The following is a 23,612-nucleotide window of genomic DNA, read 5'->3' as shown; positions in this document are numbered from 1 at the left end:
ACTGTATTTTAACAATTGAATAAATGTAAATGTTTGTTGGTTGACATTTTGGTCTTTTGATTTCCTCTTACTGGCATAGACTTTATTCACATGAAGCAGTTCAAAGGGAGAAATTACAGTTGTGAACTTTTACAAGGAACAAAAAGGAAAAAGTCTGTCTTTCTATACTTACCTACCCTGTCTGTGGCTGTCAGCGCCAAGCCAATTGGTTCCTATTGAAAATGTTGAAAACTGTTGTTGGACTATTTCAGATGAAATCACATTTGGTTCTCTAGAGTACTTTGGCCAGTATGTCTGTTATGGATACACACACTTTACTTGCTTGTAGATACAAAAAGATAGAATCTCACCAGAATCCTTGAATATTTTCGACCATTGAAGGTATTGTGTTTTTTTTATATATATATTTGACCTGCTTATTAAGGGATGTTAAAAATGACACCACTAAATAGTCCCTTGATGTTCACCATGAAGATGTTCAAGTGAATGCTGTTTTATGTGCAGTCATGGCCTAATGTCAGAATAACTCAAGCTAACCTTCTGACCTCCATCAGTAGGACTTAACACTGCACCTAAGTGGACCCTCTGGACAGAGCCTTTGCCAGTGCTGCCCTAACCCTCTGGAACTCCCTCCTTCCTATCAAACATCTCAGAGTAATTTAAAATTCAACTCAATACCCACCGTTACAAGAGAACCTATACAATACCTGATTTCCCCTCCAAACTTTGTATTATGTATGTGATGTGTCAAGTCTATATAAATCCAATCAATGAATCATTATTATTAAATGGATAGCCTAAATTTAAGTACTTAAATGATGATAGTGGTTCCTTGCAGCTCCTCGTCTTCTTGGTCCATGTGTGAGTCTAAGCGGGTGTGACCCCGCCCTCTAGAGCCCGCCAGCCAATGGGAGCTCTCTGTGGATTATCCTGCTATTATAAAGTCTGAGGCTGCAAAGAGCGCACCTAAACCAAAACCAAAGCATCCATCAAAGCCAACTGTAGGTGAGAAAGTGATTCAACAAGTTGTCAGCAGGCAGGTAACTGAGGGGAAGAGAGTAAAAAGAAATAATGGAGCACTCCAAACAGACACAGTTGTACAACTCCTCCAACAACGAGAAGACAGACAGTAGTGGGGACAGCGGTTCCGTGATGAATGGACACTTTGACGGGCTGGTGAAGCGGCCGGCCGGCGCTCCTCCCCAGCCTCCGGGCGCAGAGTCCGGCTCGCACCGGCAGAGCGCCTCGGTGATGGGCAGCTGGAGGGAGGAGAGAACCAGGAGCGTGGAGGACAACGAGATGAGCCTGCCGTCCCTGGCCGCCGCTTACACCACCATCCTGCGGGGGCTCGGGGAAGACCCACAGAGGCAGGGGCTCCTCAAAACCCCGTGGAGGGCCGCCACCGCCATGCAGTTCTTCACTAAGGGTTACCAGGAGAAAATTGTCGGTGAGTTCTTCTAATTGTTTTTTTTAATCCACCAAGCCGCTCAGACAGAGACGCTCGGGATTTTGTCCTGTTAGGTCAACAGGTGGCTGAGAGGAAACTTCCTAAAATTCACTCCAGAAAGCACTTTTTACAGTCTGATGATGTAACTGTAGATTAGGCAATATGACATTCATCAGAGCGAAGGGAGGACATAAGAGGAAAATGTGGGCTAATTAAAAAAAAGTATTAAAGCAGAAAAATTTACAATATGACTGCTCTTCTATTAGCCTATAGCCTATTATATCATTAGATTATTATTACTCATAATGTAAAAGCAGGATTCTACTGTCAAGGTGGATCTAATGTGTAACTATTTTGAATCAGACTGCAACTTATTATATTCATAATGGACTCTGCTGATTAGGTTATTTCCCCGTAAATCGATTGAATTTATGATTTGTTAAAAAGTCTCCTGTCACAATGAGGAGTGACACCAATCTTGTTGTGTCCAACCAACAGTCCACATCTTAACATGATTACATACACATTTTAATTATTCACATCATTCAAAGGAAAAGCAGCTGATCTCCACATGTGAGAAGCTCAACAAACTTCAAATGTTTTTACAGGAAAACTGAACCATTCAACCTTCACCAGAAGAGCTGTCATTCGACCGATCGTTTCAGCTCTACTTGTATAAATGGTTGAGTAGTTTAATTTATTTAAAAAAACTAAACTCCTTATATGTTTCCACATTCATGATGTCAAATAAATCAAGTAGAGGGAAAAGTACAGGATGTCCCTCTGATATGTAGTGGATTAGAAGTGATGTGGACTTAAGTACAGAACTTGAATAAATGTACATAGTCAAATACCGCAACTGTTTTTTTTCAAAACAGTTGATCAGTTTATAAAACATTGTGATATTTTAAATGACAAAAACATAAGTAGTTTAACTGATCCCCATCTCCACTGTCTACAGAATGAAAATGCTCCCTACACAGTATTAAGACACTATTATAGGCTACATATGAATGTTAACTGTGGGGTAGTTCTACTACAAAAGGAGCTATTTTTGGAAACGTTGAGACCCAGACTATAGCATTTAAAATGGAAACTTTGTGTGTTTGAACTGTTGTGAGAAATTGAGACGTAATGTACTGTTTTAAAGCAAAGTGTATTTAATCAAACAAACAGAAGCTTCATGCTCTTCAGGATCTCAGAACATTCCCAGTTCATTCCGATCCAGGCAGCATGGTTGCTTCCAGGGTGAGAATAGCAAAGTTCAGTCCAGCGCTGAGGTCTCTTATCCTGCAGTGTTTGGGTTGGCCCGTCCTGTGAGGGAGGAGGAGAGGGGGGGTGAGGCACCGAGACAAACTGAAGACACTGCAGGGGGGGTTTATGAATGTAAAGGAAAGGTATGATTTGTCAGAGTGCTTTGTGGAATACGCATTCTTCTTGTGGGGTGGGGGATTTGGGTGTGTTCGAAATGTAGCAGGACTTCAAGATAGATTTCAGTTTCAGTATTATACAAGAGAAATACAGTGTTTCTCATTACACTAATGAGCATTTGAGAAAGCTAACATTTCAGTCAGGAGACATACAATATGCAATATTTCTTATTACAGAACAGTTAATAAAGATGCAGCAGAGGTGAACAACATTATATATTCCCCTGCATATTAAACAGCTGTTTCATTGGATGAACAACTCTTCTAACAAACTCTTCAAAACAGCCTTTCGTTGTGTCTGATATAATTGGGCTAATAATAATCTAACAGTGCCTGTTGCTTCGAAAAAGGTTTTTCTTATTTGATGAGCGTCACAGAATTTGACATGATGGTGCTACTAACAATGAGAGCTGCTGTCAAAACCTGCCCCGCAACTCTTTGAAAAGAGTCAGATCTGTCACATTAATATCCAGTGTCTGTGTTGTTCCCACCATGTTTGATCCGGTCAAACAGACAGGGGCGGGGGGGCGGGGGGGCGAGCTGCTGGCTGCGGCTGCTCCAGAGTCACTTCTAGAGAGGGTTTTGATGAGTCACGTGGTGCAGGTGGGAGGGCTGGGGTGGGGGAGAGAGAAGCACCTGGAGAGAGGTTGATACGGCAGTGTCATGGATCACGTGGGACGGCTTCTCCACACTACGGCGCATTGGACTGGCTGTAGTCAGGGAGCTGCCCCCATCCAGAACTCCATCTGGAGGCAGTTTGGCTATCATGGTGGGAGTCGTTTTTTTTGTGTGTGGTGTGAGGCTGAAACGATGAAAGAAGGAATGCAGTGGAGGGGGGAGAAAAAAAAATGTGAAAGCAGTTAAAGGTGGAGTCAGTAATTCTGGATCATTCTTGTTGTCCAATCAAAATCAGTGAATATCTCCTCATGATCCGCTACCTGTCCATATTGTGTGTGCAGCGTACTGAAAAGAAATCCGGGGGTTAATACACAGCCTAGGCCCTGTAAACTGGTATGTAAAGAAAGGGGGCCCACCATAGTTAGCAACATGGAAGTTTACAAAGCCTATAGGCTGTGTATAAACACTGGGTTTTTTTTGTGCCACACACACACAGTACAAACAGGTAGTTGATCGTGAGGAGACATTCACTGATTTTGACAACAAGCGTTCTCCAAAATGACTGACACCACTTTTAAATTGTTAAAAGGTGGTGACAGTCATTCAATGTAGACCACAATGACCAGAACACTCTTCTTCTAAAAACTGAAGAGCAAAGGATGGATGGAGAGTGGTGAAGCTGAACATGTGTGTTGTTCTTCAGGCCCCTCTGTCTGTCTGCTGATTGGCTGTTACTGGAGACTCCCCTTTGACTTGTTGAGAACATAAAAAACACATGTTATTTTGGACGCATGCTGCACGTTTGTGGAGAGTTGAGGCCTTTTTAGTGACTGTTTGATCCGTGTGTTCACATGTGAGTGTGTGTGTGTGTGTGCAGGTCATGGGTTCAGCTTTCATCCCAACATGAGCCTAAAATCCTCTTGTTGTCGAGCACATGACCAATACCAAACAGCACTGAGGTAAAGTTAAGCAGGAATTCTTAGCTTGGGATTTGACAGGATCCGGCATTACAGATTAAAATGTGCTTCTGTTTAGTGCTGCAGAGGTATGCGTGAGGAAACTGCTCTCTTATTGGTCAGGAATTACATTTGGGAAAACTACCGGAAGTGAACCATGAAATAAACAGAAGAGCAGACTCCCGTACAGTTCCAATAATTGATTAAATTGATTGTGTGTGTTAAAAATTTCACAATGGATCTTAGTCCTGGTCTTTGTTCATAACATCGTTTGTATTTATCCCTTTAGCCAAATGATACAAATTGAAAAAGTGGCGGGCATTATTTCTACCGAACATGTGACATGGCCGAAGTGGAACCTCCAAAACAAGGGTCTGAGTCAGGTTGTTTTGGCCTGCTGCCGGGTGTGGTTGAGGGGTTCACATCGTCCAAAAAACAAACTGCATCACCAGAGTTAGGGCGCCAGGGCTCCAATCAACAAAACTAGACAAGGCAGGTGTAAAGAGACTTTTCAAACCGGTTTCCACAATTCATTCACTGATCAGTCTGGGACCGTCCATCAATATCCCGACAAACAGACCCAAACGCACACACGCACGCACGCATGCATGCAGGCTCACACACACACACACACACACACACACACACACACACACACACACACACACACACACACACACACACACACACACACACACACACACACACAATGCATATGTAGCCTCCAACCAAAAGGCAGAACAGAGCATCAGGGAGACTTCAGATTAAGTCAATAAATGTATTTTTCAATAAACAGAAACAATTTCCCGAGCCTCAGCATATCTAAAAATATATATATATAAAACGCTGTGAATATTGAATATTATTATATGGGAACTTGGAAGAGAATAAACTACTTGTTCCTTGAACACATATGGTGTTTGTCTCCATGTGAATTTAAAGGAGAGGGATGTACAGGGGTGACTCATAAATACATGCCCAGGGTTATGACTATGAAAAGGAAGTGTGTGTGTGTGTGTGTGTGTGTGTGTGTGTGTGTGTGTGTGTGTGTGTGTGTGTGTGTGTGTGTGTGTGTGTGTGTGTGTGTGTGTGTGTGTGTGTGTGTGTGTGTGTGTGTGTGTGTGTGTGTGTGTGTGTGTGTGTGTGTGTGTGTGTGTGTGTGTGTGTGCGTGTGTGTGTGCGCGCGCGCGCGGCACATCTGGCTGAACAAGAAAGAAAAACCCTTCTTTTTTTTGTCATTCACCTTTTCCTACTTCATTCAGTGCGTGTCAACATGTCCCCTCTTCACTCTGTGTGCGTTTGTGGGTGTGTCCCACCAACACACCCACCAACACACCCACAAACACACACACACACACACACACACACACACACACAGGAGGCAGCACTATTGAATGGAGAGCGCAGCGGATGATGAGTAACACTGTCATTACCTGATGCATGCCTCGTCTTTCTGTCACTCCGGGCATCTGAACCGGCAGTCCTCACCAGCTGCCCTCACCAGCTGGCCTTTATTTAGTTAACGGTATACACCCTCAGGATGTGTGTGTGTGTGTGTGTGTGTGTGTGTGTGTGTGTGTGTGTGTGTGTGTGTGTGTGTGTGTGTGTGTGATTTAACTTTTACCGTAACTGGTGGTGTAAAAAGCAGTAATGAGTGTTGTTGCAATTAAGTATCCCCTAAAGAACAATAACTGTTTAGTACAACAATTATTTTAGTGATGTCGGCCAACAAGGTCATCAGTAATAATGACAACCAATCAACATCACAATCAAATAGTTTCAGATCTGGGAAAATGATAGCATTGTTAAGATCCAGCAGGACAACAATTATGGCAATGTATTGATCAGATTGAAATAATACAAACACAAACTAAAATGTATTAGAAATAAAATAAAAAAAGCCAAAAGAGTAACAAACCCTGATTATTATTGAAATGATTACAGCGTTTTAAATGTGTTTTACAACCTGACTGCTCACATTTGTTGATCCTGTCAGAGTTGTTTGTAGCAATGTTGACGTGTCCGCAGATCTCAGCTGTTCACACTGTCTAGTTTTTACTTTGTTCTTGATTACAACACCCTTAAAGCAGAAGCATATCTTTATAACGGTGTCAACCTGAAGGCAAAGTGAACCCAGAATCAGTTTTTCCTGTTAGTGGTTCGATAAGGTTTAAAGTGTGTCCAGGAGCTGATTAAACTGTGGTGTAGATCCAATGAGCAACAGGCTTCACATAAATGCAACATTCAGTTGCTGTTCAGAATTAAAAAGGACTGTGGCAGAAAGAATTCCCCTCCTTTGGCTCTTTAGACCCTGTCACGTCAAGCTAGGTGCAGTAATACATCAACAGCTATAGGGCTGATTTATTGTGACATTTGCAGATATGCACGGTCTCTAGCAGATGAATCGCTACTCACCAAATATCTACCACAAGAATTGGAACAAAAAATTTGGTACAAACAGTCAAGGTTCCCAGAATCCCCCCCAAAAAGAATCCTGATGTATTTGGTGATTTTGATTTCCTGTGAGGTTGAAATTTGTGATTTTTAGTGACATGTTTCTACATCTATTACCATGAAAGTTAGTTCAGAGTTCAGACATTCATAATCCCCTCAGTGTGAATTAAAACAACTTTGGTGGCCATTCAGCTTTTTATTCAGGACAGCGTTATTCCACATGCATCATAATCAGACAAACAAAGACTGTTAAAGAAAAGAAAGAAAGAAAAGAGTGTAAGACTAATCTTCTCTCTAGACTACCTTACCCCGGACTGCCTGCTACCTGTTTACACTACACATATACTCAAACAATAATCAACAGACACTGAAGCAACAAGTCTGACCCCCCCCTAGTCCTACCCGCCCTTTCTCCCTCTAACAGATAGGCTGGCAGGAAATTAAAAAGTGCCACAGTGATGGCAAGAGGCGCCTGCGTCGTCACAAGCAGATAAAGCAGTTTATTGAACTCCCGGCAACTGAAAAATGCAATAAAGCAACAACAGGAAGGAGTGTATGGAAGCGGAGCTATAATTAGACGGCCATGTTTGCCAGGGAGAAACGGCAAAAGTCCAAGAGAAAGACAGCGGCAGGTGAGCAGACGAGGTCTATTGGGGCGTCACTGGTGGTTTCCATCCGTCTGTCTTCACAGGGACAGAGAGTGATGCGGGACCGATTTTGTACACATTAAAAAAAAATCCGTATTAGTGTTAAAATAAAGATATTTCAAACATACACAAAAATATGGCTTTATAATCATTAAATTAGAAAAAGGTTTATTGCCAAGTTTTTTCAAATACAAGGAATTTGTCTGGTAACAGTCACATACTTACTGCAAATAAAGTATCACAAATAGTAGTGAGAGATGTATGTTTAATGATGAAAATGAAGATAAAGGAATGTGTAAAATATTGAAGAAGGAATTGTTCAATTTTTTTTTTAGAGTGATAGATTCCGCTGTTTCATTTAATCTCTCCTATGTTCTTTTCTCTGCAGACGTGATGAATGATGCCATCTTTGACGAAGACCACGATGAGATGGTGATCGTCAAAGACATCGACATGTTCTCCATGTGTGAGCATCACCTGGTGCCCATCTTCGGCAGGGTGAGAGCAGCACAACACACCAACACACCAGGAGGAAACAACAAGATACACATTGTCCCCGTGAAGTCATGTCACAGTCTAGGGATGTACAATGCGTCTGATTTTAAAAGAAGTAAAAAAAAAAAAATCTGATCATCAAGCTACACTCAAGAGTATTTCAAATTTAATAAAAGAACATGGGAAGAGATGCGTATCTTCAAAACATTTCTCCCTCTGATGTTTATGTGGAGGCCGCTCGCTGCTTTTGAACAACAGAGAGACAGAGGACAAGAGAAACAATCAGATTACTTGCGATCTGTTTATCCCGTGTTTGTTTTTTAGCCTTCTAATTTTCGTTCTCCTCTTCCCTTATCCCTCCATCTTCGCCTGCAGGTGCGCATCGTTTAAGACAATAGGGGCTGGCAGCTGATCCTTTTCCACCGGTGTAAATGGGCTCTTATGACTGCAGTGAATCACACCAACTGTGTTTGTGTGTGTGTGTGTGTGTGTGTGTGTTTGTGTGTGTATGTGGTGGCCATCAGGTGGCTGTTTATGTCTCTAAACCCCCTCCCTCCCCTGGTCATCGTCAGCAGCGTTGCCACTTATCCAGCCTCTCTCATCTGTCCGTCTGTTGTGTCGCTCGGTGACTCACCACACAGAGAGAGAAGCTGCCTCTTACCCCACCTCCGTCTATTGTTGTTTAGACGGCGTGCAGGTAGCTGCTGGCAGTTGGATCAACTGTAACTACTGAGTAGTTTATTTCATGCTGTCATTAACTTTGAGATCAGCAGATACCAACTGTTTCTAGAACCTTTCAAGAGAATATACATTTGGTTTCATAGCCAGACGTTAAAGCTTCCGGTCTCATAACTTCGTCAACGTGATGTATTTTCTCTTTAAACCGTTCATTGGGATCAATCTTAGGTTCAGACACGACTCTGTCTATGTGAGTGTCCTTATAGACAATATGTTGGTCTCAGAACAATCAGAGCGAGCACTCTTTCAAAACCTGCATCATGTCATTGGGAAGAAGGTGCTAGCGACTTCCAGGAACAAGACGCTCAATGGCGCCCAAAGTGGTGTTTATGTTACTGGCTGTTTTGTGTCTGTAGGGGAAAAAAAGACAAAAAGGGAGAAAAACAACTGTGACCTTTCCTCCTTCTCACAGTACCACCTTGAGGCACTAGTGACATCATTCCTCTTACATTATTTTTTCTGTCTGGACGTCGTGAGGCATCGGTTGGCGTTCCCCAGGAATCACTAGACAAGATGATTGGGTTTTGGTCAGGTACCGTACAGGGTTGTTTATTTGAGCTTTATTGCTGAAAACAAGGTTTGACGAGACCCTTAAAACCAAAGCTATTTACTGAAAGAGGCTTTAAAAAGCTCAGTAGTGTATGGAGATGATGTAAGCACGTGTTGGTCCCCTGGGCATTTCAAACACAACATGTGGCCCTGATAAGGAAGCTCAGCCTTGCTTGGGGCATGCTCCACATATCCACCCACATAAAAGCACTGGTGATCACAGCCTCCCAAGTTATTCATCTCTGTTGCTGCTGTATAGCTCTAATTTTATTGCTCTTTTATTCCATTCTCAAATAGATCAACCAGATTTCCCTTTCCTATTTTGTGGCTTCGGACCACACACTAGTTCCCTATCCAAAATTGTTCCTGCGTGGCTACAGCAATCTAACAATCTCCTGGTGTTCCAGATGGCTGATGGCCTGGTCTACTGTTTTCATCGCTCTCCTGTAAGATAATGGATTTCAATGGAAGTCTCAGGTGTTTCTCCCAAACAGTGTCATGTTGGACAGTCATTGGTTCCCTGCTTGGCGTTTCATTGTGATGTCTTGAAATGAATGAATTTAATAAATGACTTTCCAGGACCTAGACTTAATACAGACCCAGAAAAACATCAAATGAAGACAATTTTCTACCACACATTGGTTGCTATTAACCTTGATGATTCCTTCTCACCTCATCGTCTCTCCCAGCATGTGCCAGTTAATATGAATAACGTGAGTGAGATAAGTGAAGAAAGGAGTGGTCACGGTCGGCGTATTTGATGTGGATATGTCAGGCCTGCTGCAGCACGGAACGGAAGGAGGAAAATGGAGGGATAGGAAGAAAAAGGAGATCTTTGCATGCTTGTTGCCGCTGCCCTTTCTCTCGTCTTGTCAACAAATTGCGTCTGACATTTGAGTGGTGTGTGTGTGTGTGTGTGTGTGTGTGTGTGTGTGTGTGTGTGTGTGTGTTTTAGTGTGTAAGAGAATTAGAGCCTGCAGACATCCACAGATTCTCCAGCGGAAGAGTTTGTCTCTTTCTCCTCTCGTCTGTTGCTCATCCACCTGTTCTGCCCGCGTCTTCGGCTTTTGTTTTTTGTGTTTTAGTTTTCTGTAAGCCCAATGTTGTTAAACTAACGTGTGTGGCAAACTCTTGGTTACAATACCTTTAAATTAAAGAACGTTTAAGGAAACACACTTGTTATATTTTAGTGGAATTTAAGTGGTGCTCCCTCGACCTAATGCTCCACCTGCCTCGCCATCAAGCCGTTTTACTGGTTAACATTTGAACTGAGTTTGGATCAGATGAGTTTTACAATTCCAGAGATCTGTTTGTCTGTCTTGTATTGATCTGGATTTTTTCTTTTTGCAGGTTCACATAGGTTACCTCCCAAACAAGAGAGTCCTGGGCCTCAGCAAGTTAGCCAGGTGAGTACATTTAGGCTAAGTGTGTGTGTGTGTGTGTGTGTGTGTGTGTGTGTGTGTGTGTGTGTGTGTGTGTGTGTGTGTGTGTGTGTGTGTGTGTGAGAGTGTGTGTGTGTGTGTGTGTGTGTGTGTGTGTTGTGTGTGTGTGTTTGTTTTTCCTGAGCAGTGTTTAATTGGACAGCTTAAAGAAGATGTGTAGTGTGTGTGTTTGTGAGTTTGTGAGCAATTTAAGCCGATTACTAAAATGTGTGTGTGTAGCGTAGAATCTGATCCCAATGACCCCAATACCTTGAGGCTTACCGCACTAACACCCCTTCCTATTCCATTACTGGACATACACTCTCACATTGTGCTGAGAAACAGCTCAACCATTCACATCTTCAAGAAAAAAATGAAGCGTGTGGGCTTGTGTATCTCATTGAAGCATTGGCTTATGCTGCACACAGGGTGGCGCTAATTAAAAAATTATCAAATTGTGGTTTCTGTGCAACATTCTTTGATTACCAAATTCTCCTTCCTTAGGTTGTAATCTTTGAGCTTTTGCTATTTTTCTCCTTCCTTCCCACTGTAGCATCTTGCTATTCCTTTAAGTGTGTATAGAACAGTACAGTATGTACTTCCGCTCCTCGTGCTGACCTTTTTAGTCTCTGACATTTCCTTGGAGCTGGCTAGGTTCGAATTTGTCCAAAGTGATTTTTCTCAGAGAAGAGCAACAGGTTGAAGGTTGAAGAAACAGGTTGTTTCCACAGCATTTGTCATTTTGTCAGACCAGACAATACATTTGAAGTTGTTTTTAATGTTGTTGTTTATTGCGACAGAATAGCTTAATGAAGTTGGTTAAGGAATCTGGTTATCCTTGTGGTCAACTGCTCATCTGATGTATCCACAATATGACCACTTGTAACGTTGCAATATTTTTTCATTGAATAAAAGAGTAGATTCATACTTTAAAAATGCTTAAAAACATCATATAACAACCTTAACCATCTGTGGTGTCTATTCCAAATGTACAAACAAAAAAACTTGTTAACGTCACAAAAGTCACTAGCTGACGTAAGTCTCGGCTGACTATACTGCCGTAACTATTATAAAAAAAGAAAAATGTCTCCAACAAATATTTTTTTACTACTGTTAATTCACTGTCTTTGCTCTGCATCACTAACACTTGTTATGTCTTTTCTCTACTTCAGGATTGTTGAAATCTACAGCCGTCGACTACAAGGTACAGAGGGAAAGAGTTTCTGCTTTTAATCCACATGTTCTCATTCTGAGTTCAGCGGGTTTTTATTTTATTTTACTCTGTCAGCCTGGTTGCTGTTTGTTCTGTGCTTCATGTTTGTCCATGTGTCTGTCTGTGTGTCCACAGTTCAGGAGAGGTTGACCAAACAGATTGCTGTGGCGATCACCGAGGCCCTGCAGCCCACCGGGGTCGGTGTTGTCATCGAGGCGACGTACGTATGACGTCTGAAAACACTCAACTTAAGTCATTCATTAAGCCTAAGTCATCTACTCTTTTTATTTGTCTTATTTTCTGCTGCGTCTCCTTTTTTTACCTCATCTTTCGCCCTCTGTCTGTTTCATTCTTTCTTTCTTTCAGATTCATTTATTTTGAAATAGTGACAGTGCATATTATTATTGAACACTTAAACTTGTACAATTTTAGCTAGTGGCTTATTTACATGCTTAGTCCCTTTGGCAGGTTGGTGTCAAATCAATCAAACCGATAGTAACAGTAAAATAGTACAATAAACAAACATACAAACAATAAACAATGTTGCTCACGACATACCAGAAATTGGGGGACCAAACAAATTTGGTGTTAAGTCTTTCTTTCTTTCTTTCTTTCTTTCTTTCTTTCTTTCTTTCTTTCTTTCTTTCTTTCTTTCTTTCTTTCTTTCTTTCTTTCTTTCTTTCTTTCTTTCTTTCTTTCTTTCTTTCTTTTTTTCTTTCTTTCACCACTTTGAATTGAAACTTTACAATTGTTCTGTTATTTTTAACTTCACTTCCTTTCCTTTGGTTTAAGTCTCCCTCTCTTCCTCTCTGCAGTCACATGTGCATGGTGATGCGAGGCGTTCAGAAGATGAACAGTAAAACCGTCACCAGCACCATGCTGGGAGTTTTCAGGGAAGATCCAAAGACCCGCGACGAGTTTCTGACACTCATCAGAAGCTGAGGACAGAGCTCCTCATCCTCTTTCTCCTCTTGATGCCTGTGTTGACCTCCGCAGACCTGGATGCATGTGTGTGTGTGTGTGTGTGTGTGTGTGTGTGTGTGTGTGTGTGTGTGTGTGTGTGTGTGTGCGCGTGTGTGCGTGTGTGTCTGTGTGTGTGTGTGTGTGTGTATTCTCACAAAAGGCAGTGACAGAGTGTTTCCTATTTTTTTTTTATCATTTACATTTCTGTGAAAGTGGGATTTGATAGAAAGCTATTACTTCCATGTTGTTTACTTTGAGGACAGACTTTACCCTCTTCCATCCACACACATGTTGAGAGCGTGCTCATTAATCAAATATCAGTCATTTCCCCTGAAATACAGAAGAATACATCAAACTACTTGTCCTTTGTATAACATGATGCAACTAGTTTAAAGGCACTTTAAATAAAGCAGTGTGTCACAGATAAAGACAGTGATGTGAAATATGAGCACAGGACAACACATTATGAGGTTGAAGGCAGATTAAGAGTTAATAGAAATGCAAAATGAAACAAAAAAATAAGGAGTTGACTTGTGATGTGATGTAAAAGTAATTCACATATTATTTTAGTGCTAAAACAACATTTGCAAAATCTGAAATGTAAGAATGTTCTGTTTTATATTATATGAAATGTAATATCTTTAAGTTTCTGACTGTTGGGACCGAACAAGCCTTTAGAAGACGTCGCTTGGGAAAAGGTGACAAAACAACAGAATCAATCAACGGAAGAAATTATTCAAAGATCAATCGATAATAGAAATGATCGTTAGTCACAGCCCTTTTTACCTTATACATTTTCTTCCGCCTTTGTGTCAATCTTTGAATCCTATTTCTGTGATAGTCAACACTCAAACACTCTGTCACACCTGAATACAGTTCACAAATCAGTTTACACACTTTCTTTACTTATCTTTTTTGTGTGTGCGTCAGCTGAAACATCAGTTGATTTGAAATTGGAATTGATAACATGACGTTTGTATTATTGAACATTTAAATGTGGAAAGAACATTTCAAACAACGTTTTAAATATCAAAGATTGGGGGAAATATACTCATTCTTACATTTAACTTTTCAACGTCTTATTATTATTATTATTATTATGGTCCTGTCTAAGGATCTGCCTGTATGTGCCGACTCGCCTGTCAACTTAAGAAAAAAAACTACTTCACAATGATGTGATGAAGCAAATGAAGTATGTGTGTTTGTGTGTGTGTGCGCTGTAGGGAAGATGAGCGCCAAACAAATGACTCTGATGTTGTTGTTTTTCGTGGCCTTGTTGAGAAGGACGGCCTGTTCTCTGGCCCCCCTCACCATCATTGTCACTTCATGTACTGTGTTCATTTCAAATACTTTTTAATTGAAAGAAATAAATCTCTATGTGACGGCGACGACAGTTTGTTTCTTCACAGCTGCACACACGACATGACATGTATGACCTCATTACAAATGGACCTGCTGTTCTATATATATATTCAAGTCAAAGTGAAATCAAATCAAATACAAACAAAGTTGAATCCACTGTATCGACTAAACTAGTATAAATACATGTGTTTTTTTTAGTCTTTGCAGTATAGGCTTTTGCAGTTTTGGAAATACTATTTGGATATTTAACATACGTTGAAATACTATAGTGTAAAAATAGTGTTAATATATGTGGACTATTTAATTATGATACATTTGATATTATTGGATTATCATTACTGACGCATTTATGTGTTCATCACATTAATGCGTCAGCCTATTTTACTTATGTTATAAACTTAATCTATAAGAACTGTACACATAATGTATTACCTGATATACATTTAGTTTCTATTAAAATCTAGCCATTTAAGATGTCAGATAACAAACGTAGTGCAGTAAAATCTACAATATTTGCGTTCAAATCATAATTGGTAGAAATATTAAGTAGCATTAAATGGAAAAAACTAAACTAAACGTACGGCAAAATTGCACTCAAGCACAGTCCTTTGTCGACACCTCTGTGGTTATTTACTTCAGATATAATCACCGTCTCAGAAAATGAAAAAAACTAGGAGGCTGAGGTGGACACTGAGGTTTTACCACTCGGCTGCTCATGATTGTGGTTTGAATGATTTGTCTGTCCTGTACACACACATGGTGACATTTAGTATGGAATGTTCTTTTGTCCTTTGCTCACAAAAACATGTTTATTGACACTTCCATCAACAGATAATAAATACAGTATGTGAGCAACAAGCTTGGAACACGTTGCACCACCACCTGTATATATGTACAGTGTGGATTAGCAAGTGAGGAGCTTCCTTATGGCTTTATGTTAAAAGGAGTTAACGTACTTTAACTGAGACGGGAATGATGTGACCTCTGCAACCATAAAGTGTAAGGTAAGACCTCCACAACCAAATGCAATACACTCACAGCTCTCTAAAAGGCACTCTGGGAAAATGTACCCAACACTGAAGTCAAGTTTATTGAAATAAACAGGAAAAAACGAGGGGCCCACAGCTGGTTTGAGCCCAATTCTTAGAGGGTTAAACTGGCCCCGAGCCCAGAGTGAACAGCAGATCTGGATGTCTGACAAGGGGCATGACTCAGCAACTCCAGCCGCAGTTTTATAACATCACATTCAGGCTTTTCCTATAACATCAAGGTCACAGCAGCGAGGGTCTGGACCTGGTCAGCTGATGACACTAATGACATAGGCCTACCACTAAACTACAGTTAGAGCCTTATAAAAAGTTATATATGATCAGCTTTAAAAAATTAAATCTGTCTCTAAAAGGAAGAGAAAAGTCGCCTCACCATCAAAGTTTAGGTTTAGTATGTTTATTACGCAAAAAGTGATTTGTTATTTAGTTTTTTTGTATTTAAAAATAAATAAATAACAAAGATTATGCTTAAAGCTACTGTGTAACTTTGGTGCCATCTAGAGGTTGCATACAACAGTGCCTCAACACTTCCCATAACTTTTTTTGAAGGAGAGCCTTAAAGCTAGCCCGGAAATCCAGACCCTGATATCAACAGGCGCAGCAAATTTAATTTGCCAGCGCCTAGTGGCAGGTCTGGGAATGCCAGGCTACCTTAAAGCTGATTTCAGAGAAGATTTCTACAGTTCCGAGCAGACAGCATCTTGGTGTTTACAATGTTTCTTACTCAAACAGTGTGGGCTCAAATAAAGCTGAAACAATGTGTGGATGTGTATCGCCCTTTGTAAACCTGTGGGATAACTTCCTGCCTGACAAATGTGTTCACAAAATGTTTTTGTTTAAAACCAGAGAACATATTGAAAGCAGACAAGTTACAATTATCAATGAATTTTTGTACCTTTAACATGTGCGTGCATGTGTCATTCTAGACTTTCTTGATCACAGTATTTGTTCTGACTTGATTTTTAACATATTTCTGCCGATAGTTTAGAATTAGAAGCTGTTCAAGGATGAATCAGTGGTTTGCAAAATTTTGGCAAAACATTCCTTGTTCGATTAAAAATCAGCCCATTAAAATACGTTTTTTGTTTTCATACGTATGACATCAGACCCTCGATGTAAAATGGTGACAAGAGAAATCTATCTCAAACCTGCACATTTCCACTGGCTGAGTTTAGTTGCAACATACAGTATAAATACACAACAGAAGTTAAACACAAGTTTGATAACACACACACACACAAGGACACAAACACTTGAGGAGTTACAACTTTTTTTTATGTATAACGGGGGCATGCCAAGTCACAGCATTCTGGTACGTCGCGAAAAAATTACAGCAAAGACACAATGAAAAACACTTGAATGTATTCACTCACACACACAAACATCCTCACTGCCACACAGCCATTCACACATTTACTCTCTTTTTTTGTACAGACCAGAATCATTTCATAACTTCATATCAGCATTAAGAAGTACCTACAAAGTACAGAAACAGACCACAGGCCACGTTCACACTGCTCGCCTCACTGACCAACAGTTGCATGATTTTTTAAATTAATTGGGATTCTAAACTCAGAATATCAGCAGATACAGATGACGTTCATCCATGTTTAGCACTAAATCTCAGAGATCACTGATCTCGTCTGATTTTGGATAATTGATACATCTCTCTGCCACTGTGTCAAAAAGCTCAAAATCGAGGAAGGTATTCGTTAAAATTTTGCAGTTTTGAATTAAACATCTGAGGTGTTTTTCAGGCAAAAAGACCAAACATTTAATGGTAATGGCTCCTCAAATGCAATATTAGCAACTCTTCCTTGTGTCTTTTATTATAAAGTCAGCATCTTTGAGTTTTGGACTGTTGGATGTTGTCATTTGAAATGTTTCACTATTTTAATGAAATTAATTAATACATTTTTAAGTTTTTAGAGATTTTTGTCAGCCTGGTAAATGTGACATAATACCAGCACCAATAATATGGTCACATGGCCGTATAAGTTTGAAGATTTATATTTTTAATTATTAGACCGTACAGTTTCTACATTGAAATATCTGAATCATGAAAGAATGGGGGAGAAATAACTTGACTTTGGAATTTGGACTCTTTCTTTCTGCAGTGTGAACGTGACCCAACTCAGCTAGTTTCATCCTGTAACGTGACAGTTTTTAAAGTCCATACAAACCATTTACATTTGGGGTGAATGTCTCGAGTACAAAAAAAGGCACTGCCATTTGTTATTCTAAATATGACTTTCCCAGCCTTGTGCATGCAGTTTTTAAAATATAAATTACACCTTTTTTTTCAATGTTTTCCTTTTCTTTTTGCTGCATTTTCATATTTTTTTTTGTCTTTTTTGTGTTTTTTTATTATTAAACATACAATATTCTTTTGTCAAATATATACGTAAGCCTGCAGTCAATACAGGACATCGGCTCTTTGATAAAATAAAACTAAATGAAACAAAAAGGCGCACAGTCAAGCGGTAACACTTTGTTACAGAATGGATGCTGCTGAATTTACAAAAGAAAAGAAAAAAGAAATCCCATACTGACATAAACTGACTAAACCGCAGAATCTATGACAAAAATAAAATATATAAAACAGCATATATGTCTCGACTTAAAGTACATTAAATGTTTTTTTTTGGAATATCAAGGCGTTATCTAACTGTTAATACTGCAGTGTGCACGGCATTAGAAGCACTCCTGGACAGCCACAGAGCTGATATGCAATTGGAAACAAATTAAAAATAAAAGCATTTGGTTTGAAGAGATGTGTAAAGATCCAGACCTCAGAGCTGAAAGCATCCAATGTCCCGACACAGGTGTTTTCTGATTTCACATAGACGTCTCTTTGAGCCAGACAGGGTTGAGTAGAAACTGGAGGCCTCTGGTGTCATTCTAACACTCTAAATATAACACATGTAACTTTACTTTGTTATGTCACCTTCAACACAAATAAAAAAAATAATCAGGTTATTTAAAATGCTGTAAATCAGTATTTCTATAACACGTGGCACAGACATATCTCCTGAACTTTGTAGCAACACCTTTACAACTCAAAAATGGCAAAGTGATATGAAAGTAGATACAAAAAATACTACAGTTTCAATAATCCCTTTGATTACATTACTGACTGTGCAGGTTTGATCATTTTAACAAGTGATGTAAAACATGTTCAACGGCTGAGTCTGGTGATATTCTCTACTTGAAGGTGAACAAATCCCAGAAACTATTGAAAAAACACATGAGTGAGCTAATCTGTTGCACTGGGTGACATGCTCCTTCATCACACACAAACACTGTAGTTTACTGTCCTGATGCCCCAAATACTCACTAGAGCACCACATGTGGATTCATCCGCCGGTGAAAATAGTCCCCGATTGACAAACTACAGGGAGCAGCTTTATAGGAAAATACTGAGCCTTTCTTTTTAGATATATGAAACTAAATATTTTGACCCATTTTTTTTTTTGTTTTAAAGATTTACATTTTCAGTAGGAACCAATGGGCTTGAGGCTTAGCGCCACAGACAGGAAAGGGAAGTTAGAATTGAATCTTTTCATGGGATTTGTCGACACATTCGGAAACGATAGAATAATGCCAGCTTTATCCTTTTAACATACACTGAAACCGACAGTATCTGCATCTCCCACTCACGACCAGAGTTAGGTGGTAATACGCCCACAGCACCATGTTCAGACTCCAAATCAGAATGGACCAGTCTACTTCCTGGCCTTTCCAAAGTCTACAACAACACCAAACTGCTGTTTTGTGTACTGTCAGCTCGTTCGACGTGAATTTTGTGACCGAACATGAATCGATGTGTCTGCTATGGACCAGCTCCTGCTCTCAAGCTTCACATACAACAATCTCAACATGACACTAATGGATACAGACAAGGTAACAGTTCAACAGCAACAAAAAAAGAAAAGAAAACAAATAGTCAAAAATAACTATGTTAATATTTGAGATGTACGTATGGTCACCAGCCATAACATGTTAATACAAATGGTACTTTAAATAAAAATACACCTAAATGAGTAAAAGTATCACCTCTGCAAAAATGATGAAACAAAAAATAAGAATAAATAAATTGTATCTACTTTAAGTACTGATTCATATGGCAGTGATACTGAAACAGTCGGATAACGATGAGATCCCAAAGCTGCTTCTCAGTGAGGAGCGTCAGAAAAACGAAACAAAAAGACGTCAAAAGGTGTGACATCCGTTTCCCCGTTCAGGATTAAAACGGGTTGATGTCACGTTGGTGCTTTGGTGGAGTCTTCATCTTCGCAAACAAACGTTTGATTGGCTCTCAAAGTTCAAAGAGCACAAAAACACACACACACACACACTTGAAACACGGGAAAATCTGAAGCGATACCAACACACACGCACGCACACACTTTATCTGTGGTGTGTGGACTATTTGTCTGAATGTGCTTGGACCAGAATTCCTGCATGTTTAAGACCCTTTAATACAGGTCAGTGAATGCATTACTGGTGGGTGTTTTTAGTGTAGGGTCGTAATGTAATGTGTATTCCAATCATAGTAAATGGACTAAAACATGCACAGACATTGGTATGGCCTTTTAAATGCATGGGATCATTCGGTCCAGGCTGAAGTGGGCTGACTAGAGAGAGTGATTTCAACTCCCAACGTCCACCATCAGACAAACAGAAATGATTTTGTGTCAACGAGAGGCGTCTGTCCACTGAGGCTGTGGCTCTGAAGTGGAGAGCGAGTGTCAATCTTGTCTCTTTAACATTTGGATCTTTTAGTGTATCACATTATCGTAGCAAGTGCAGGATACAAAAGGGAGTCCTATAGAATTGCAACAAACAAATGAAGAAACTAAACAATACTAATCAATCCCCCTCATTGCTGTCCTTTCAGGACTCTCAGAGGGGGAGTTTCCAAACCAGCTAATTTCAATATAAACCTATTCCTATAAAGTCTGTATTCCAGACACACAAAACAAACTCAGGATAAATATTAAGACACAGAATAACCATGATATTCAGAAAAGAATAACTCATTTCATGTCGGCCTGCATTGACGGAACAGACTGAAGACCAAATTACCCAGGCAACCTTTGAGGGAATCCCCGCAGGCAGCACTGATATTTCCCCAAAACTTTTGCCCTTACATGATTTTTCAATCATCTGCAGAGTGCCTGTGTCTCCATGGGCTTCAGCATCTGCCCCGCCATGACTGTGTTTGGCCAGCAGGTGGAGGTAAGCACTAAAGAGACAATCTCTGGGAAAACTACCCTTCATGGATTGACACTGTGTGATTTCTCCAATGTTGCAATCCTCCCGGCAACACAGTCCGAGTGGAAAAACAAATCCACCTCCTGTTTTTTTCCTTCTTTCTGCCGTCTATAATCTTCCTTTTCCTCCCAGAAAGATATTCAGTTGTAACATGCAGCTTAAGCACATCACCCTGCTTTAGAAAAAACGACTAAACCCAACATCTGAACATGCAGGCGGATCCCACTGACGGTACAGCTGTATAAATCTCCCATTTTACACGTATAAAAACAAACAAACTACATTTTCAATGTATTGTGCCAACAAAGGGTCTGAATTCAAAGAGTTCATACAGTACATGCTATGGATAAACAATATGTAACTGACCGGGGGGGCCAAATTCACTTCCTCCAACAGACTCACAGTATGATTAGACATGACATCATCTTCCTCCCATCATCTTCAGCCAATCAAAAGGTCCTGCCTCTGATGTGGCTCTCCTTTAAACATCCGCTTCCCTTTCCACTATCACTTCCAACTTGAGTCTTTCTTTCTACTATTACTTCCTGTGGCTTTCTCCACACCACCTCTTATCCCTCACGTCTGCCTTACTACCTCCTCTCTCCCTCTCTCTCTTCTTTCTTATTCTCTCTCTCAGTAAATGTTCAAGCCAACACGTGTTGCTTTGCTATTGGTTGCCAAATATAAAGTATAAGCACGTCGGTTGTAAACTAGCGTGATGGCTACTCGTGGGACATAAGCTGCTGCTAGACAGCCAGCCAAGGCTTTACAGAATAATACACAATTCATACCTGAAATTCATTAATGTTTCTGTACCCTTTGAAAGTAGCATCAATATGTAAACAATAAATACATACAATACAAATAAATGACTTTTTTTTTGCCACCCAATACTGAGCCTTCTTGAGCTCTACCAACCTCTTTCACTGGACACTCAAGTCCTCACTGAAAAACAGTCAAGGAAATCCCAAACTTCCTTCTAGTCTTGTCTCATCTTGTTGATTTGGGTCTGAGGTACTGTTATATAGAGTTGAAAGATGCCACGAGCTGTGGTGGATGTGCGGGGGGGACAAGAGGGTTTGTCAGAGAGGGAAAGGGCCCCTCAGCCTCACTGGGTCCTGATCCACAGGCCAGTGTCTCCCTCCTGCTGACTGGGGCTGACCAACCGGACGGACTGCAGTGCTGCTTCTGGCCTCCCTGAGAGAGGGGGGCGCTGTTCACACACACTGTCCAGGCCGTGTTTCAATGCGTATTCTCTCTCTCCTCACCCGGACTACACGCAGGTGACTGTGAGCATGCTGGCGGAGCAGGAAGTGTGTTTTTTTTCCGACCCGATTGGACGGTGCCAATGTGATAGCTTGTAGTTCGCCGTTTGATGATTGGCTCTCTCTCTTGTGTTTCTTGGATCCCACTCCAATCCTTTGGTTGAGCTCTTACCATTGGCTACAAGGGAGAGGGGACAGGAGGGCTCGGTTGACCTCGAGGTTGACATGTCGTGAGAGAGCCTCGTGAGCCTGCGCTGTCCTACTGCTCTCACTCAGGTCCTCAGTTCATATTGTCGATGTGCGGTCGGCACCGTCTGAAGAGGAACGGCAGACAGAGAGGAAAAGGGGTTAACTCAGTGAACATTTAGGGTTAGTTTCTATCACAATGAAACAGTGAGAAGGGCAGGCGTGAGCACTCTTTCACCAAGTGCATGCTGGGAGAGGCTCCAGCTTTCCTGTGACCCTGAATAGGAATAAGCTGGTGCAGAGAGGAATTTCCGATCTCGTAGCAGTCAAGCACCAACTTTTGTGTCCAATTGGCTTGTTCCATGTGAACCAAACAACTGCTTCAGGTGACCCTGTGCTGGCTCTAACTACTATGAGAGTGTAGAGGCAGCATTCAACTTCTATACCACTATCTCTACCTTTGAACAGATCTCTCAAATTTGCTACATGAATTCATTTTTCAATTAATAAACCAAAATCGACCACATTTCCCATTCACCTTACTTCTTACACTACTCATTCTCCTGTCTACTTCTCTTGTGTTGCTAGTTGTCTTGTTCCTGGCTTTCTTCATAATGGCTGTACATTGTCCCTAACCATGTTTGTGATGCTCTTTGGGCTACAGACTATTTGTTATAAGCTTCGTATGAAATAAATCACATGTAATTTGAGGCTTGGTCTTATCGTGCCATGAACTGATTTATAAAGAAGGCCTGAATCTCTTCTGACTTGGTGCACAGCGAGGGCCCAGGGCCCACAGTGTCATGGTGAGAGAACAACACATCTGTCAAAATACTGATAGAGCCTTTCATAGAAAAACAACAGTCTGACAGCTGTTGCCTTTGGTCTTGCTGAAGAGGAAAATGTTATCAGGCTACACACTGGTGGACATTTTTATTCCACAGAAATAAAGCCTCTATGTCCTACCCTGTTAATGTCATTGTGAGCTGTTGTTAAATAGCCCAGCTAAGTGCACTACATGTATGTGTAGTTAGTAGCAGGATACCTGCCAATTCAAAGAACTGATCAGAAAGAAGATTTTGTTTAGGTTGATTGCCCATTGCCCAATAATAAGTGAGCAAGAGCTTGTAAGTCACTGCAATATGGACCATTTCACGATTGGACTGCACTTTAACATTTGTCGGTATATTTTTCCATCTCAAGAGTTTAAGAATATACATGATCAAAAAATGTATATGAGCATCAATCCAAAAAACGGTTTATTTTGTTACACTTAGCTTCCAAAAACAACCAACTGCAGACTGTCAACATCCTTTTCCTTATACCCACGAAACATTGGTTTTTAAATAATTTCCTGTAGCTGGTTTTCGTATTTAGTTACCAAGTTATGTTTCTGAAGCTCACCACATACAGCTGTATGTTTTGGTGGCAAAGACTAGAAAAAGGCAAACCTCTGATTAAAAGACTTAGAAACACACTCCTTCGTTCTACTCGCCATCTTACACACGCACACACACACAAGCCCACACACATACACACACA

The 23,612-nt window shown here is 40.6% G+C and overlaps 2 protein-coding genes across 4 annotated transcripts in view; one reads left to right on the top strand and one right to left on the bottom strand.

The window, feature by feature from the left end:
* The first annotated feature begins 977 nt into the window (after nucleotides 1-977).
* Nucleotides 978-14,317, top strand: gch1 (GTP cyclohydrolase 1). The gene is made up of 6 exons (XM_080033593.1): nucleotides 978-1,447; nucleotides 7,941-8,050; nucleotides 10,685-10,740; nucleotides 11,928-11,959; nucleotides 12,104-12,188; nucleotides 12,784-14,317. The coding sequence occupies exons 1-6, from the start codon at nucleotides 1,072-1,074 to the stop codon at nucleotides 12,908-12,910; spliced, it is 786 nt and encodes a 261-aa protein (XP_079889719.1). The 5' UTR covers nucleotides 978-1,071; the 3' UTR covers nucleotides 12,911-14,317.
* Nucleotides 14,318-16,608: 2,291 nt separating this feature from the next.
* Nucleotides 16,609-23,612, bottom strand: part of samd4a (sterile alpha motif domain containing 4A) — a 51,915-nt gene continuing 44,911 nt past the window's right edge. For all 3 annotated transcript variants that reach the window (XM_080030252.1, XM_080030253.1, XM_080030254.1), the window contains one exon: nucleotides 16,609-22,198. In XM_080030252.1, the coding sequence (XP_079886378.1) occupies nucleotides 22,170-22,198 (29 nt within the window). In that variant the 3' untranslated portion in view covers nucleotides 16,609-22,169. The remainder of the gene's footprint in view (nucleotides 22,199-23,612) is intronic.

The sequence above is a fragment of the Ammodytes marinus genome (genome assembly GCF_949987685.1).
Source record: "Ammodytes marinus genome assembly, chromosome: 1".
NCBI lineage: Eukaryota > Metazoa > Chordata > Actinopteri > Uranoscopiformes > Ammodytidae > Ammodytes > Ammodytes marinus.
The sequence above is the reverse complement of the archived record's forward strand: the minus strand, read 5'-3'. Positions and strand labels throughout refer to the sequence as shown.

Excerpts from the sequence above, each read along its gene's own strand:
- gch1 (XM_080033593.1), top strand. The coding sequence starts at position 1,072 with ATGGAGCACTCCAAACAGACACAGTTGTACAACTCCTCCAACAACGAG. Across the intron at positions 8,051-10,684 it reads TGGTGCCCATCTTCGGCAGG|GTTCACATAGGTTACCTCCC; the intron begins GTGAGAGCAGCA and ends TTCTTTTTGCAG. Across the intron at positions 12,189-12,783 it reads GGTGTTGTCATCGAGGCGAC|TCACATGTGCATGGTGATGC; the intron begins GTACGTATGACG and ends TCCTCTCTGCAG.